Source organism: Podarcis tiliguerta, assembly GCF_965153285.1.
Source record: "Podarcis tiliguerta genome assembly, chromosome: 5".
NCBI classification, from domain to species: Eukaryota; Metazoa; Chordata; class Lepidosauria; order Squamata; family Lacertidae; genus Podarcis; species Podarcis tiliguerta.
In genome coordinates this window covers 55,789,986-55,806,932 of record NC_139538.1, presented here as the reverse complement: position 1 = coordinate 55,806,932, position 16,947 = coordinate 55,789,986, and the positions used below count along the sequence as shown (strand labels likewise).

Sequence of the window (16,947 nt, the reverse complement as noted above, 5' to 3'; positions counted from 1 at the left end):
GGAACACTGAAACCAGGTCTGAGGATACATATATGGCTAGACCATGGGTTTACTGTATGTTCATGGCCAACATTTCAAATTCTTAAATGTTCCTTACATATCTTATTTGTCTGTGAGTTTTTGCTAGCTTGACCTTAGAAGGAACATCCCCCAGGAAAAATGTTTGCATTTCTTAAAAAGGTCTTACTCTTTACTGAGGGGGATGCTGGAAGTGTTTGTGGATTACTTTATTTTTCTTATGAAATGTTTGTGGAAGTTACAAACCCAAGGGCCTGGCTTATATATTTGATTTTTCTTGCCCGCTGGGTTCAGCTGCAACCTTAAGGTCCAGGCAAAAACACCATGGGGAATGCCAGAGCACACAGCTCATAAGAGCAGTACTGGAGCAAGACAGTCCGCTTTCCCCAAATATATACATAATACATTTTCACCAAACTTTCCTACTACTGCATGATTGACTTTGGCTATTAATTCTAAATCACTCCATCCTAAACATATTTATCCAAGAGAGCCGTTGAACTCCATATTACTATCTGCTGAGGCATAGGGGTTGGGCAGACAGTCAGGGCCAACTACCCCTTCCATAGCTTGTGGAAGTCACAAATACCATACTCTCCAACATCTTTGATGAAAACAGGGGTATCCTAAGGAAAAGTCAGACATTCCAGGATCAAACCAGAAACTGGGATGGCTTCTATACATCCAGGACTGTCCCTGGAAAATAGGGACACTTGGGGGGGGGTCTGAAATATCCTTTCTGGTTTCATGAAAAGAGCCCCCCTTTAGTGCAGCATTCTGTTCTCAGTGGCCAACCAGGTGCCCATGGGAACCCCACAAGTCAAAGCTGAGAGTAACAGCACTCTCTCCTATAAGACTCCACAACTAGTTCTCAGAGGCATGTGGAATTCTAAGCCATGCTATGCTAGGGCACAGCTCCATTGAAACAGATAAGGCATATGTACCCATAGTTTTTGCTGCCCAGGACTGAAATTGCAACCACACCTGAGATCTGAGTTCTATGTAGTATGTCAGAAAGGTCTTAAAGTTTTATGAAGGAGGCTAATGTATAATGCAGAAGGGAAGTCCCTCCTTTAAAAAAAAGGTAAATAGATAAAAATTGATCTTGTGCTGCATCTGTCTTTAGCCCCTTCATCTTTGAATGCTTGGGTTCTGGGTACTTTGTGTGTGAGAGAGAATGTACAATTGTGAGGATTTTATTTGTTGCTAAGCAACAGGTTTCTTGCTTCTTGATAAAGCTAGATTTGTTTCCTATTGCTGGGCACAAGCTGTCCTGCTCAGACACAGGCAGAATGGCTAACCATTTAAAACTTTTCCTTATTTTGATTCCAGCTGCAGATTGTAGGCCAGATAGGATTTTGCAGTGACCAAAAACATTATCCTTGCTGCTTCCTTTGTCACCCGTGAATCTAGTATAAATATACTTTTAAAATTAAAGTTGGTTGATGGTTTGGCTCACTATCAGAATAGAAAGTTAAAGATCTGCGGCTTTAGTGTTTAAGCTGTGATACGGAGCTTTTCTTTGCCCTCCACTTCCAAATGTAAAGCTCAAGTTATAAAAAAGCAATTACCAGCTATCTTTTGTTGAAACTGGAGATAAGTACAAAATCTGCTTACATTCTACTTTACTTCTATACAATTGTGCTTTGTTTAATCTCTGAAATCATCTGAGCTTCCTAACCAGTTGCAGTGAAATGGAAAAATAGATGATTTCCAAGATTAAACCATTCCAGAGTTGCATGCTGCATATTAAAAGCAAAGCATGTATTGGAAAGGAAGATGGTAAACAAACTGTGTTTAATAAATCTTCACAAAAAAATTCTAAACCAAATTTCTGCATACATGCCATCTCCTGCTTCAGATCTGCTTCAAAGCTTATACAGTACTCTTACAATGATGGGCTGACACCTTGTCCAGTAGGGGTGCAGGAAATATAGGGCACCTAAGTGCTTTTGAAAATTGTTTTAACTTAATCAAAGTGCACACTATTTTTTTTTTTTTATTTAAGGCTGGGGTGGGGAACGTAGTGCTCTCCAGATGTTGCTGGACTCCAGCCCCCATCACCCTTGGCAATTGGACATGTTGGCTGGGGCTCATGGGAGTTGGAGTCCAACAACATCTGGAGGGGCACTGATTCCCTGGCCCTGATACTAGTTACTTACATACCACCCTTAATAGAAATTCATCCCAGGCTGGCTCACAATAAGAAATTGGAGTAAGATACAAGTCCATAATTAAAATACTACTGAGAGTGCACACATACAATCAAAACAAAAAGCACTTTCCAAATTTGCCACCACTGGAAAACCAATTCAGGCAGCAGAATGGAAGACTTGATTATAGTGTTTAAAATATAGCTTCCGTTTTCAGTAGATCAAAGGATTTTTTCCTCCATCTACAATGGCTCAGAGAATAAAAATGTCTCATGGGTGATTTGCTTTCTGAACCTACACAAACACCCACTCACCCCATAAGCACTGTCAGCAGCCAGCTAGTATTTGGCATCTTTTAGAAAGCAAGTAGCTCTCCTTGATGTTGCAAGGGAGAATATAGACATGTGGTTTATGTCTGATTCTCTGATTCAGAAAACAGGAAAAGTAGAGCATTTAGTAGCCACAGTGTGCCACAAAACTCATTATTTCTGTCTCAAAGTCTCTGCCAGCCCAGACCTTGGAAAAACAACTCTACTTTTTTTCATAAGCCACAAATTCAAGAAAGTATTGATAGATGGGAAATTAGTGCAAACTGTGTTTATTTTGTACAACTTATCTCCTCACATCTTTACCCTACAGACATTAACTTAAGGCATTTCTGGTCTCCTGACTGAGCCTATGGCTGCTATCACATTGAAGACTGTCAGAATTCTAAGAATAGTGGCTGAATTGTCATCTGCAGGTGTGAAGGTTTATAGTTTCTGAGAGAGCTGGGCATAATGCCATATTGACTGCTTGACATACATGTGAAGTTCAAAAAGGATATTGTAGAGCTTGAAAAAGTGTGGGAAAGGGTGATCAAAATGATGAGGGGCTTGAGCAACACTCTTATGAAGAAAGATTTCAGTGTTTGGGGCCTTTTAGGTTAGGAAAAAGGACATCATACAATTTTGTTTGCTGAGGGAGAAGTCGATAGTCTTTCTCTTTTTCATAGGACATTTGGGGCAGACAAAAGGAAGAGTTTTGCACAGTACATAATCACTTTATGGAACTTGCTACCACAAGGTGTGATGATGACCAGCAACTTTAAAAGACATCATACCTCTGAATACCCTTTGCTGGAGAACAATGGCAGGAGAGGGCTTCTCACGGGCATCTGGTTGGGAAACAGGATGCTGAACTAAATAGGCCTTTGGTCTGATCTAGCAGGTCTTATGCAATAATAAGGATGTCGAAGAAGACGACTGTGGCTCCATTTTAGAAACATAGGAAGGTATATGAGAAGCCACCATAGGAACACTGGAAACTGAGTTAATCCTTTGGTTCATCTAGTTCAATATGTCTTTATCAAGGATGAGAAGCCAATGACACCTTTGCATGTTGTTGGGACACTTCCCATCATTCCTGATTGTTGGGCATTCTGCCTGGGGCTGAAGGTACTTCAGTCACATTTGAGTCCAGTCACATTTGACAGGGCACAGGTTTCCCCATTTCTGTTCTGCATTGATTGGCAATGTCTCTCCAGGGTTCTAAACAGTGACCTTTTGCAGCTTTACTGGGAGATGCCAGGCATTAAACCTGGGATGTTCTGCAGGTGGTCTTTCATTAAGGTATATACCTGCCTTAAGAAAAACCTAGCACCTGTAGTGTTAACATGTAGCTATTCTACCTCCCAAGAACCATGATAAAGTATCGTATTCCTATTATGCAAGACACTGAAACATTCTATGCAGTAAGAAGTATGGATTCATGAAGACAACTGTGACATTTTCTTCCTACCTGTGTACATTACCTTAAAAAAAAATAATTCATTAAATTTTACAATTTTATATGAAACACTAAAGAAAAAATGCAAGCAATAAACAGAGCCGATATGTGTTACAAAGAACAAATAATCCTGGATAATATTTGAAATCAATTACAGAGGAATTGTTGTGGGCTGTCAATACTAAGACCATTACACTTAACTTTAATATTTTTCTTTACCTGTTCATAAAACCCACAGGCGAAGAAGCACAGTCAGAGGCTGGTCATGTTCCTCCATGGTTGTAAAAACAATAAAATCATTCCCTACTCCCTGATCCTTTCCCCCACCCCAATCAGTTGTATGCTGGCACTGCATTACCTTAAACGTATGTGTCAATTTCACAAGTAAAACTATCCCCCATATCTTCTGGTACCAAAAATCTATAGTTACCTAGTGGAAATCATGTCAGGCCTATGCCAACACTCTGGCTGCTGATAACGAATGTCTCCTTTGCCAGGCTGATTTTCTTTTGTGTGGGTTAACCACATCTTGGTCCCAAACTCAACTTTTAGTACGTAGACAGAACCAATGCAATATTGAATTGTCTGAGATTGCACTTTATATCTGAAATCTCTGTATAACATCCATGTTTCTGATTCCCTAAATGTGAATTGCGAGAACTTATTATGGTAGTTTAGGAAACCATCAGAAGAAATCATTTTCGGTTACTTTGCTTTTAAAAGGACCCATTCAAACTCAGTTTGTCCTTCAATTTCCCAACAACTGCATTTTTTTATTAAGTATATGCTGGCACTTCAGGACTGCCCTAATGTGTTTGAGTGGGATAATGGCTCTTAGTGGAATCACTTAGAGTGCATTGTGACTTTACATGTCTTGGGGGCCGAATTATTTAACACATAAATGCGCTGAACTGTACACTACTGATTTCCCTCTTCTTAAAGCCACTTGGGGAGGATTGAATGCATAAATATTAGTGGGAAAGGGGTACTACTCCCCCTGTTTCCCACAAGTCATTTTCCAGCTTCAAATCATCCTTCCAGCAACTTTTCCTACAGTTGCAACTTGTGAGGGTGGGGGAGAATTCAGAGCAGGAAAATAGTAGATGGGGAAAGGGTTAAGTGCATCTGTGCTCTCAGTGTCCCCTCCTGAAGTATCTTTTGAAGCTGAAAATGAGAAACTGTGTTACACCAAGGCAACCCTCACTACTGAATAAGTGGCGCCAACTGCTTTGATCCTGAATCTGAAGTCTTTCTATATTCTGTATTTAGGTTTAAATATGTCTGGTTGCTCACTATCACATAATCCTTGCTGTAATGCCAAGCTCTCCTCTTGAAGATATCAACCTGGGAGTTTGTACATTAGGCTTTCTCTGTGCTATCTAGAACCCCTCAGGCCTAACCACTGCAGCATTAAGATGTTATAAAGGAAGTCACTGTGTAATAAACAGATACACATGTGCTGGCCTTTAGGTCCATGTGAGGTACAGGTTATGACAACAACAGGCACAGAGACATGCTGAGTGCTACAGCATGAGGGAGTGCGGTCGTCTCCCCGTTCTTCTGCAAGGTTGTTTATCTTCAGTCAATTTCTCTCCGTAAAGCAGCGAGCCTTTTTCCTGCTTGCTGTTTCCCATTGCTTAACGTGAGCAGAGCACAGAAGCCTGAACACACTCAAACCGTCACAAAAAGTTCACCCCTGCAAACATGAAATCCCACTTAGAGGAATTTGCCTTTACATAGTTTTCTCTCCTTATTTCAGCCATTGTGATGTGTTGGCATATTGCGATGTTTAGCTGGTGATATATTACGATGTTGAAAACCAGATATTGCCCCAGCCATACTCTGCAACTATTCCGCACTACTGGTGCATGGGACATTGGGCATAGGTGACAATCCAGAATGTTGTGGGAAGTAGCAACAGTGTCTGGAGCAAGGAAGGGGGATTTGGAAAAAGTTTCCTCCCTACCCTCTCTGCCAGTAGGATCTCTCTGCTGGATCAAAAGCCTTTTGTGGATGGAAGAAGTATTTCTAGGAACATAGGAAGCTGTCTTATACTGAATCAGATCATTCTGAATAGCCCAGTATTGTATACACTGACTGGCAGTGGTTTTCCAGGGTTTCAGGCAGGAAGACTTGCCCAGTCCTATCTGGAGATACCAGGGATTGAACCTGAGACTTTCTGTATGCAAAGCATATACTCTATCCCTGAGCAATGACCCTTGTCTGTGAAACAAAAAGTCTGACTCTAGCTTTGAGCACTGACAGTCTGCTTTAAAAGTTTCCTGTGACATAAGAGTCAAAGCAAAATGATGGCTCCTTGCTATCATGCAAGCCCTGAAGATGGAATCTTAGTGCAAGTGTCACGGTAACATATAAGGTAAACATTCTATCCTAACTTAAACCTCACTGATATGCTTTTGCTAGAGTAGCAAGAGGCAGAAAACCTATATTGTCTACTTGGAAATATCCCAGATCTTTAACTGTGACAACTTTACTTCTTTTTGAATTTACAATTTATTTGCCTTGTGTGGTCCTTAAATCTTTAGTGAAATATGATCCATGAAATCTGTGAAGGTGAGCTTTACTCTCCCCTCTATTATTTATAAAGCACCCAAAGTCTCCTGTGAATTAGACAGGAAGATAAATACTCTTGAATTCTAGATAAAGAGTCTTGGGAAGTATTGCTAGTATTATTAACTGTATAGTGCCTTTAAATGCTTTGCAGAACTGAAAACCAAGATAAGTCAGTTCTCCAAGGAGCTTACAGTTTTAGCAACGGGGAACAAAACAGTTGCATGTTCCTCCATGTTCTCTCTCTTCTCCCTCTCTTATCTCTTTTTCTTTCTTTCTTTTAAAAAAATAGTTTTTGAGATGGGCCCTAATGTATTAAAGGAGTCACACTTCACATGTTATTTTCCCCTTGTATCAAGATGGATCATCCTATTTGGGGGGAAACATGTATGTATGGCTGAATACACAGCATACATTTGAAGCACATTTAAAGTATGCCTGAAATTTGTGGTCATCCTTACTTTTTATTGAGTCACCTTTTCTGCCTTGCACATGGCATTTGAGAAGGTGGCTGCAATTTTGTATAATGAGGGGTTTACCTCAGGTGACACCAGAAACTGCTTCTCTTTGGGATGGACTGTTTTTATTTTCTGAAAATAGGCCAAGAAATCTAAAATCCCCTTAGCATTGCTTTGGGTGTCCATTTTGACAGGCCTGCCTTTATTCCTCATAGCAAAAAGCAGTGCAACAAATCAAAAACCATGTCTTGTCTCTGAGATGCCTCACTGAGGGAGGTGCTCCAGTCAACACTACTCAAAAATCTTGTCTAGTGGGGCGCAAAACCCTATTTGTACCATCAATTCGGATATAACATTTTGTACTAGTATGTCACCAAGACATGGTTGTGGAGTCAAAGGTTATGTGGACACCAGTGCTTAGTAACTACCTGGTGCTTATGAGTTGCTTCCTTGTGCCTTTGCTATTGATTTTTTTACAGCCTCAGTGCTGTGCATACCATAACTCTTGGGGAGTGAGCATGTTTCTGCCTCCATTTACGTTCTGTGGGGATTGTCTCGTTTATTTAAAAGATGCTGCCTTTCCAGCAAAATGAAGCATGTAAAAGCAACATACAGGGAAAGATCTTAAAATCCTCACAAAATCAAATTCAATCCAAACAACAGCATAATCAGTTGTGCTTTGTGTTGATGGGGGCGGACGTATCTCCCATGCTATTTAATTGCTGTATTTAACCACTGGGAGTGGTCATTGTGAGTTTTGGGGGCAAGGTGCCATCAGTATGCTGATGACACTCGGCCCTATTTCTCCATAACATCTACAGCAGGAGAGGCTGTGCCATTCCTTGGCCAGTGCTTGGGCATAGGTAGTGGCTGAGAAACAGCAATCTGCGCTTTCCTGGCAAGATGGAGGCACTGTGGGTGAGTGGTTCCCATGTCCGTGATATTTGACAATTGTCTACCCTGAGTGGGCTTGAATTCCCCCTGAAGGAGCAGGTACACAATCTGGGGGTGCTTCTGTATCCAACTTTGTCACTGGAGGACCAAGTAGGACCTTAGTGACTAAAAGTGCCTTTTATGACAGCTACAACCATTCCTCAACAGGAATTTTTTTTGTCACAGTAATTCATGAATTGGTTACATCAAAATTGGATTACTGTAACACGCTCTATGTGGGGCTTCCATTGCGCTTGACCCAAAAACTTCAGTTAGTGCAGAATGCTGCAGCATAATTGCTGACAGAAGTGAGTCCTTGTCAGCATATAACACCTGTGCTAAGAGATCTGCACTGGCTGCCAATTTGCTACTGGGCCAGGGTCAAGATCTTACTGTTAGTATACAAAGCCCTTGCCAACTTGGGACCAGCTTACCTGCAAGATCGCCTTATCCCATATATCCCGAGTTGACAGCTTCACTCTGTGGAACTGGCACTGTAACAGGTGTCACATAATACCTGTTCCACCTTTGTAGGAAATTGATCTTTTAGTGTGGCAGCACCTACACTTCGGAACTCCCTGCCTATTGATGTCAGGCAAACCCCATCGCTGTTCTCTTTTCGGTGCCTGCTAAAAACATTTCTGTCCAGAAAAGCCTACCCAGAAATCTGTGTTTTTTTAGTTTATTGACAGTTTTTAAAATATTTTGACTAGTTTTGCTTTTATCCATAATTTTTTTTGCCAAGTCTTTTTTATATTATGGATTTTTATATTATGGATGTATGTTCTGTGTTATTTCATTAATACTATTGCCTAGTACAAGTTTGTTGTGGCCTTTGGCTAGAACAATAAACTTATGAACTTAATTGTATTGTTTTATTCGTTTTGTAAAACACTTCGAACTTTTCTACAAACCTCATTTTCACCTCAGGTCTGTGGACCTGGTTGGTTGTCAATAAAGTGCAGGTAATTTTTCGTGATTTAAATGTATTTGTACCATCAGGGAGAGAAATCTGACAGATTTTGTGCCTGAAGTGCCAAGATAACTTGACCAGCCTTGCACTTTGACTTCAGAGTGGAGCATGGAGCAACATTTGCTGTTCTGCCTCACCTTGGGCCAGCCTTGTTCCTGGTGTAAAATAGGGTAGTTTTTCAAACTCAAAACCCAAAACAAAGCCTGTCCACTGAGAATCTTCAGGAGAAATTTTTCTTGGTTCACAGGAAGAGTGTCTTAAAAACAGACTGAGAAGTTACCACACAGGCTTCCTAGTGGGATTTCAACTGCTTCAAATATGGCTAAATACACCCTAATTTTTCAGAGAAATGCAATCCAGATCTTCTCCATTAGATGATGTTACTCATAAGCGTAGAAATGAACTTTATTTCACAGTACTTTCATGTGATTGCAAGATAACATTGTATCTTTCACTCTTTTCTCTAGGAATAAGAGAAAACCAATATGGAATTAATGCTTGGGAAACATGCAAAACTGTTCAGTATAACACAGCAGCAAAGAATGAGTCAAGCTTCACAAAGGTAAAAACAAAACAAAACACAGCACAACACACAAAACCTTCCATAGTTGTCAGCGGAATTTACTGAGGTTTTAAAAAATGATCATTTATCTGTATGCAGTGTTTTGCTATTTGTTTTGTGTTTAGTCGGATTTCACTTACTCAGCAGAAAAGTCAAATAAAGTGGCAGCTAAGATGTTACAATTCTGTTGGCAGGATATTTATTAATTCATATACTTTCCACGTTCTTGGGGAAAAGAAAGCAATAAGTGCACTTGAAGGAAAATCACAGTCTTGAAAAACATCACTGGTCCAGTGTTACAAGGGCCTTGGCAGGTCTTCCAGAGAATGGGTTATTTTTCAGAAGCCAAAGGTGGTCCGTAAGAAGAAAAAAACCCCTCCAAAATCCGCAGCTGGGCAATAGATTTATTAGGGCCAACCAAAATGTCACAGAAGTGTGGCATTTCCCTGTATTATTCATCAGGCAAGAAATTACACAAAGCAGTGGGGTGGAGGGACAAGGATTATTATTTTATGTGCAAAAATTAGTCTGGATCTTGTAAACTCAATTCCAAGAAGGGAATTGCAGACTGAATAAGGGTATTTGCAGATGAACATTCATCCTGATTTGTTTGCAGGGAGATTAGACAACTCTGGCTATTTAATGAGCATTATTCTGATTTGTTTGCTGGGAGGTTAGATGATACTGCATTATCCCACACTTTCCAGTGCATTTTCCCTTCACTTTCCTTACTGCAAAAAGTCTGATGGGGGGGGGAGCAAGATCGAGATGAGCCCTGCAACCCCAGAATTGTTCACGACTGGACTTAACTGTCAGTGGTTCTTTACCAGTCGTTTTTAAAGATTTGTTGTGCAAAGGCCTCCCAATCAGCTATGTGCAACCTGAATTCGTTGATTTGTGATTGACACCCAAAAATAGTGACAGTCTGAAAGTGCCCAATGTCTCTCCCAAATGCTGTGGGTTATCAGGTTGCCCGTCTGGAATTTGGGGATTTATTTATTTTGCTTATTTAACTAAATTTATATACCACTTTATTGTAGTAAAACCTCTGTGGTTTATGACAAATATTAGAATTATCAGATTAAGACACACAAACATCTACATATCTGGGTAGGCTTGCCTAGACAAAAATGTTTTAAACAGGTACAAAAAGAGTACAGTGGTACCTCAGGTTACATACGCTTCAGGTTACATACGCTTCAGGTTACGGATTCCGCTAACCCAGAAATAGTGCTTCAGGTTAAGAACTTTGCTTCAGGATGAGAACAGAAATCATGCTCCGGCGGCGCAACAGCAGCGGGAGGCCCCATTAGCTAAAGTGGTGCTTCAGGTTAAGAACAGTTTCAGGTTAAGTACGGACCTCTGGAATGAATTAAGTGCTTAACCCGATGTACTACTGTACAGTGAAGGCACTTGGCTGATGCTAATAGGGAGGGAATTCCAAAGCATAAGTGATGCCACATGAAAAGGCTGATTTCTGTGAAATGACAAAGAAGCAACAGCTGCTCCCCATTTCTTGAGAAATTAATTAAATAGAAGTCTGGCTTGCAACCCAGGTCTGTCCCAAACCTTAAATGAAACATCCAGGTTCCTAGTTAGGCAGAAAGTTTGAAGTAAAGTGAAACATCACAGTGTTTATCAAAGGTATGGATTTTCTCTCCAGAGAACAGAGCTATGGGCACATCATGTTGCACAAAAGCTGCTGTGACTTAACTTGCAAACACCAAAATGGCTTCTTCCTTCTCAAGAAGATCCTGATGTATCATTGACTGCCCAGCCGAATGAAAACTGATAGACAAATAGAAGTACCATTGTGATGCTGTATGTTGAGTCATTGCCCTGGTGCAACAAAATAGGCAGAGTATTCACCAGCTGGGATGGAGTTGCTCCTTTCTTCAAAGATGCCGTTAGAACCAAGGAGAAGAAGAAGTAAACTCCCTTCATTGCACCTCTTCAAATAGTCTTAAAGAAACCCCAACTTTTAATGATAAGTTATTGCTCGTATTGATTATACGTAGGCTGCTCTGGAAGCCTTGTCAAGTGAAAAGCAGGTAGAAAACGCTTGAAATAAGTAAAATATTGCACTGAGGCCACAGCTGCAATTACAGCCACACTGTTGTGCAGCCCCACACAAGGATTTGCTAGTAACCCTTTCAAGGCAATAGCAAAAAATGTGTGCACAGATGGCACATAGCTGCACGAAAATGCATGTCAGAAACTCCGTGTAGTTCTGGGTCAGCTGTCTTGTTTTCATTCTTAAATGACTGCTAGAGAAAGAGTGATTACATTCCCAGTCCTGATTCCTAATTACCAAGACATGTTCCTTGAGTAGTTCTGCAGCACAAGTGGGTAGGTAGGTGTTGAGCTTGCCACTCACCACTTCGTCAGGAGACAGTTCCAAATGCCATAGCCAGGAGACAAGCTACTAGCAGCAGTCCTTTGCTGGCCAACCTGGTCATGGGTGATGAGGTAATGCAGTGTGTAAGAAGAGATTCTTCCCTTAGTCCAGTGGTTGCCAAATATTTGAGTTCCAGGTGCACATTGGGAATTTCAAGAAAGTGCCAACATGCCGGTCACAAAATGGCTCCCACCAAAGATGTAGCCTAACAGTAAATAACTGCCCCTCCAAAACAGCAGAAAAAGAAAAGTTGGGAAGATAAAATGGTTCAAATATGGACAAACTACTTCTTCTTCTTCTTCTTCTTCTTCTTCTTCTTCTTCTTCTTGTTAGCAAAATATGTTGGAAGGACATTCTTTCCCCCCCAGACACTGCTACTGTGGTCTCCTACTGGTGTGCTGCTGTAGATTACAGCTAGAAAATAAAAGATAACTGAATCCAGGAATAGTTTTGAATTGAGGAAAGACATAACTCGCTGGCAAGTTGTTGTTGTTGTCTTGCTATCTTTTGTGGAATAGAAAAGAATAGAAATACAAAGAGAGCACACCGAAAACACATTACAAACTCACCAGAATAGTTGAACAATACTGGCCCAGACTAGTGTGATGTTTGAAGCTGAATGTCAACTACAAGCTTGTCAAAATGAAGGGTGAATGGGGAGGTGATAATAATAATGTTTCTGCTTTTGCACCCTCTTCTACTCTCCCCAAAGAACTTGGAAACAATCCCTGTTATAGGCAAGACAGGAAGAAAAAATTGATGATAACAATGACACCATTGAAATGGGTTCCCCACAAAACAGCAGTGACTACCAGACAAATATGACCATTATTATCACTGTCATCATTATGATGCTTCTGCACTGGTCTGTCCCAGTTGGCGTGCAGTCAGTGGACTATGGGGACTAAGCTAGACCCCTAAATGTACCCCGCCTTCTTCCCAAAACCTGGGAAGCTTCTGCCCAGCTTAGGGAAAGAGACACAAAGCTTACGCGCGTGATGCAAGCTGGCACCTGTGGACCTAACTGTTCCCCCACGGAAAATTTCACCACACACCACTGGTCTGCCCCTTGCAACAACTTAGGAACAATCCTTGCAATAGGGCATGCAGCAGAAACAAGAAAGCGTTGCCATATTCTCCCCCTCCCCTTTTCAAATGAGGCCTATCTCAGTCAGCTGCCTGTTCTACATGACAGCAGACAGCAAAATAAACACAGCAGCAGTGCGAGGATTCCCCAGTTTCTTCCCACACATTTCCAAAAGATTTATCAAGCAACTACCTGCTGTCTGTACCACGTGGCTGGCAGGCAGCAAAATGAGTGATAGGTGATTCCCATGCTGCCTGCCAACTGCTTAGGGTTGCCATACATCCAGAATGTCCCGGACATGTCCGGGAATTAATGATCGAAAATTGTGTCCAGGAGGGAATTTCTGAAAATCAGTAAAATGTCTGGGATTTTGAAACTTTGGGTTTCCTTAAAAAAAAAAGTTCAACAACTGTTATGTCCTGAATTTTACTTCTAGAAATATGGCAACCCTAAACGGCTCCGTGTGGCTAACAGGCAGCAAAACAAAACTAATGGGTGGTTTCAAGCAGGAAAAGAAGAGGGAGAAACAGCAGTTCTTTAGGACTCCAGGGATTCCTATTGCCTGATGTCCAAATAGTTCACTTACCAATCACATCTCCAACTACTAGCTGGGAGCCGACAGCCTGGCTCATTTCACAGTAACCACTTAAAAGCGTACCAGCACATACTGCTTCATAACTTTATTTCTAGAAGAGCTAGAAACTTACTTTTCAAAAAATTGAAAGCTCAGAGTCTGGGGCCCCTGCTGGGGGTGCCAATGAAAGCCTTCACAGCCACAGTGGTGCCTGTGGGTGGCGGACTGGCAATCCCTGCCTTGGACAGACCATTGTTTTAATCCGTTTTAATTTTAATTTTTATTATGGCTAGAAGCCTCAAAAGCTGGGAGTGGCTTGGGCTTCTCTGGACCTCTGAGAGGACTTGTTTGCCAGCAGCATCCAGGGATAGTGCAGTTGATGATGTCAGTTGTCCACATGGACACTGCTGGCACTTTTGCGCAGTACACATATTCCAGCAACTCTTTCTTTGGCTACCACCTTGGGCCTTTGGTCCATAAGGGTATGGCAGCCACCCACCTCCGGTCACCACTTATTGACGTGATGTCTCCCTATGTGCCACCTCACTGGCCATCACTGGAGATGCTTAGCATTCAAGGGCAGCATGCAGAGTGATTCTTAGGACTGTACAGCGTCATGCATACAAACTTTTTGCAGAATGAGTTGCCCACATGACCCACTCATAGGCAACGTGTTAACCGCCAGTTACGATAATATTTGGGTAACTTCTGTGAAGAAATGGGTAAAAATATAGAAATAGCAAAATGTAACTTACTGTTGCATAGCGCAATGTAAACAGCTGTTAATGATCCCACTTTCACAGCAAGACAGTCAGAATTAAGTGAGCTGCCCTCTATGACTTTGTGTGTTAGCTTTGCAGCCGAGGGGGGAAAATAAGTTATAATGATATTCTCACTTAGAATCCTGCTTGCCTGTAAGTGGTCTTCTTGTTAGGTTTTGTTTTGTTTTGTTGAACTTTGTGTTGTCATAATAGGGTTTTTCATTAATTGTTACAATTTTATAAATACTGCACAACACTAAAACAAGTGGTTAGGGACTCTAAACCAACGAGGCCCTTTATTTGTGGGCAAAGATTTGCATACAAGCAGTAGGACTTGCTTCCTTTTCTTTTTTCCAGTCACCTCCCCTCCGCCCACACCAAATCACTGCACTGCATCACTCTTTACTGCTGCATTGCATGCTGATTTTTTAAACAGGAGGTTTTAACATTGGGAAATTCTCTGGCATAAGCCCTGTTGAGATGAGTTAAGTGTAAATGGGAGTTGCCCTGCGTAATTTCCCAGTAGATTGTGTGGGACATACAGAAGGAGCAAACAGCAAAGGGGCAGTTGAAAGGAGGCTGGTGGTCATGCCATCTTTTTGTTTCCAGATCTGACTGAAATGAGCTTTCATTCAAAACTTCTCAGAATTCTCCTCAGCAAATTTCAGAGTTGACTATTCCAATGATCTCTGGTTTATAAAACGTTGAGCAAGTATTTTAATAACGATATTTAATAACCACTAGTATTTCATTCCAATGTTTGCTCTTTAATGGTTTATATTTTGTATTTGGCAGGACTGATGTAGTAGTGACCTTCAAACTTTTTACCTCCAGGGCAGAGTTTCTTCACTCCCTTGTCTGCCAAAACAAAACTTGGTAGCTGAGCTAGATGATTGGTTGAATCAGTGAACACATCTGCATATCTTTAGCTAGGGCAAAGCAACAGGAGCTCACTGCGTTGCACAGGTTCTAACCGCAGACCTACTGATCAGCAAGCCCAAGAGCCTCAGTGGTTTAGTCCAAACACTCCCTTCTTTAAAAAACATTAATAAATAACAACTGTGGGGTGCCCTAAACAGAAGCAGCAAGTTAACACCTCCCATCCCCAGTTCAATAGAAATCTAAAGAAGGCAACATCCTGGAGTAAACAAAAGCTTTGGCAAAGTATATCCCCCCTCCCCAGAAAAGTGTGTGAGGGGAAAGGGTTAGGCTCCCCCACCTTCCCAAACCACTGCTATTAAAAAGAAAGTGTCCATACAAACCTGACCATGCATTCACATGTGGCTGTTCACTGTAGATCAGTAGTGGTGAGCAACCTGTCTCTGAAGAAACTTGTCTGATTTCCTAACCTTCTCATTGAGGAAAACTAAAGGCTACCCAACATCTGAACTATTGGAAGGGATACCAGCAAGCCTGAAACATACTGATTTTGAGGGGAAAGTTTCACGTTGAAAACGTGAATTTTAATTTTGAACTCAAAATTTCTCACTGCAGAGTGATTTTGGGAAGAAGAAGAAAAAAGCCCATGTCTTATTTTGAGTATTCAGTTGAGCTCTATTCCTATCAGGCTTCCCCCCAACATTTAGCTGCATGCTTTACTTGCTAGATTTCTACATGTAAAATCACTGTGAAAGGCAATGGAGCAGGTCCCCCTGCAAACTAGCAACTCTTTGCATTTGGGCGTTCAATTTACACATGGGAAGATAAACATGCGAGGGGGAAGGGGAGGAGCTCCCCTCCCCATGGCTCATCTTTATCCCATCAAAAGCATTCCACAATCAGGGTTCTAAAGCAAGAAGGAAGGCTCTCTGAGCAGAGTAGGGTTCCCCCTTCAGACTTTCACATTCAGTCTCATGGAGGGCTATAAACTCAGTTAAGGGTGACAAACCAGAGAGAGTGGGCTTGGTAGTGTGCCCCCACTCTACCCCATGGTTTTGTTCAGTGCTTTTTTTTTCTTTTAAAAAATGTTCATTTTCTTACTCATATTGAAATACTGCCCCTCAATGAGGCCAAACCTAGATTCACAAAATGTTTAGGGGTATGCGTACCCCTGTGTCCCCTCTCCCCCAAGAAAAAAGCACTGGTTTTGTTTACAGTACAAATAAATACAGCACCCAAAGAGGCCTAAAGTGGGGCAAACCCATTTAAGATATAATCCTATTGAACTAGCTCCTTAAAACCTACAGAGGTGGCTGTCAGATTGCTGCTGCAAAACAGTAAATGAATTCTAGCAATGTATTTTCTTTCTTGGTTTTAGGCATGTAGATATCACAGTGGTGGTCAGCATGCATAAAAGAAGACTGGATATAGCATAAAATAAACACAGCTCACTATGCAGCAAATAGCGAGATAAAAAGAATAGTGAAATAAAGGAAATATCTACTGATGTAGATGCTCGTTCGCTTTTTTTTTTTTTTACCCATTTATGCCACATTTCAGCTGAGAGGGAATTATAGGACTAGGATATAGGGAGGAAAGTATTTGAAAACATTTTTTTTTTTCCTGCATTCAATTGATTGGCTTTGTGGAGCATGTCACTTGCCTATTGTTATAACAACTGTATATAGAAAATAGCGTTAGGGTAACTAGGCACTAAAGGAAATCCTGGTTCTGTCAAGGGAGATGGTGATCGTTGGGGGGAAATGGCTCTAGGCTACCTTTAGTAAGTGTTGGGCATATGCTTCCTCGTTGT

General features: G+C 41.3%; 1 protein-coding gene across 3 annotated transcripts in view; it reads left to right on the top strand.

Annotated features, from left to right (window-relative positions):
- LOC310677166 ((E2-independent) E3 ubiquitin-conjugating enzyme FATS) overlaps positions 1-16,947 on the top strand; it is a 125,978-nt gene that overhangs the window by 64,110 nt on the left and 44,921 nt on the right. For 2 of the 3 annotated variants that reach the window (XM_083439621.1, XM_083439622.1), the window contains one exon: positions 9,341-9,435. In XM_083439621.1, the coding sequence (XP_083295747.1) occupies positions 9,341-9,435 (95 nt within the window). Of the gene's footprint in view, positions 1-6,312; positions 6,513-9,340; positions 9,436-16,947 lie in introns of those variants that run through there. The other variant, XM_083439623.1, reaches the window with a different exon arrangement.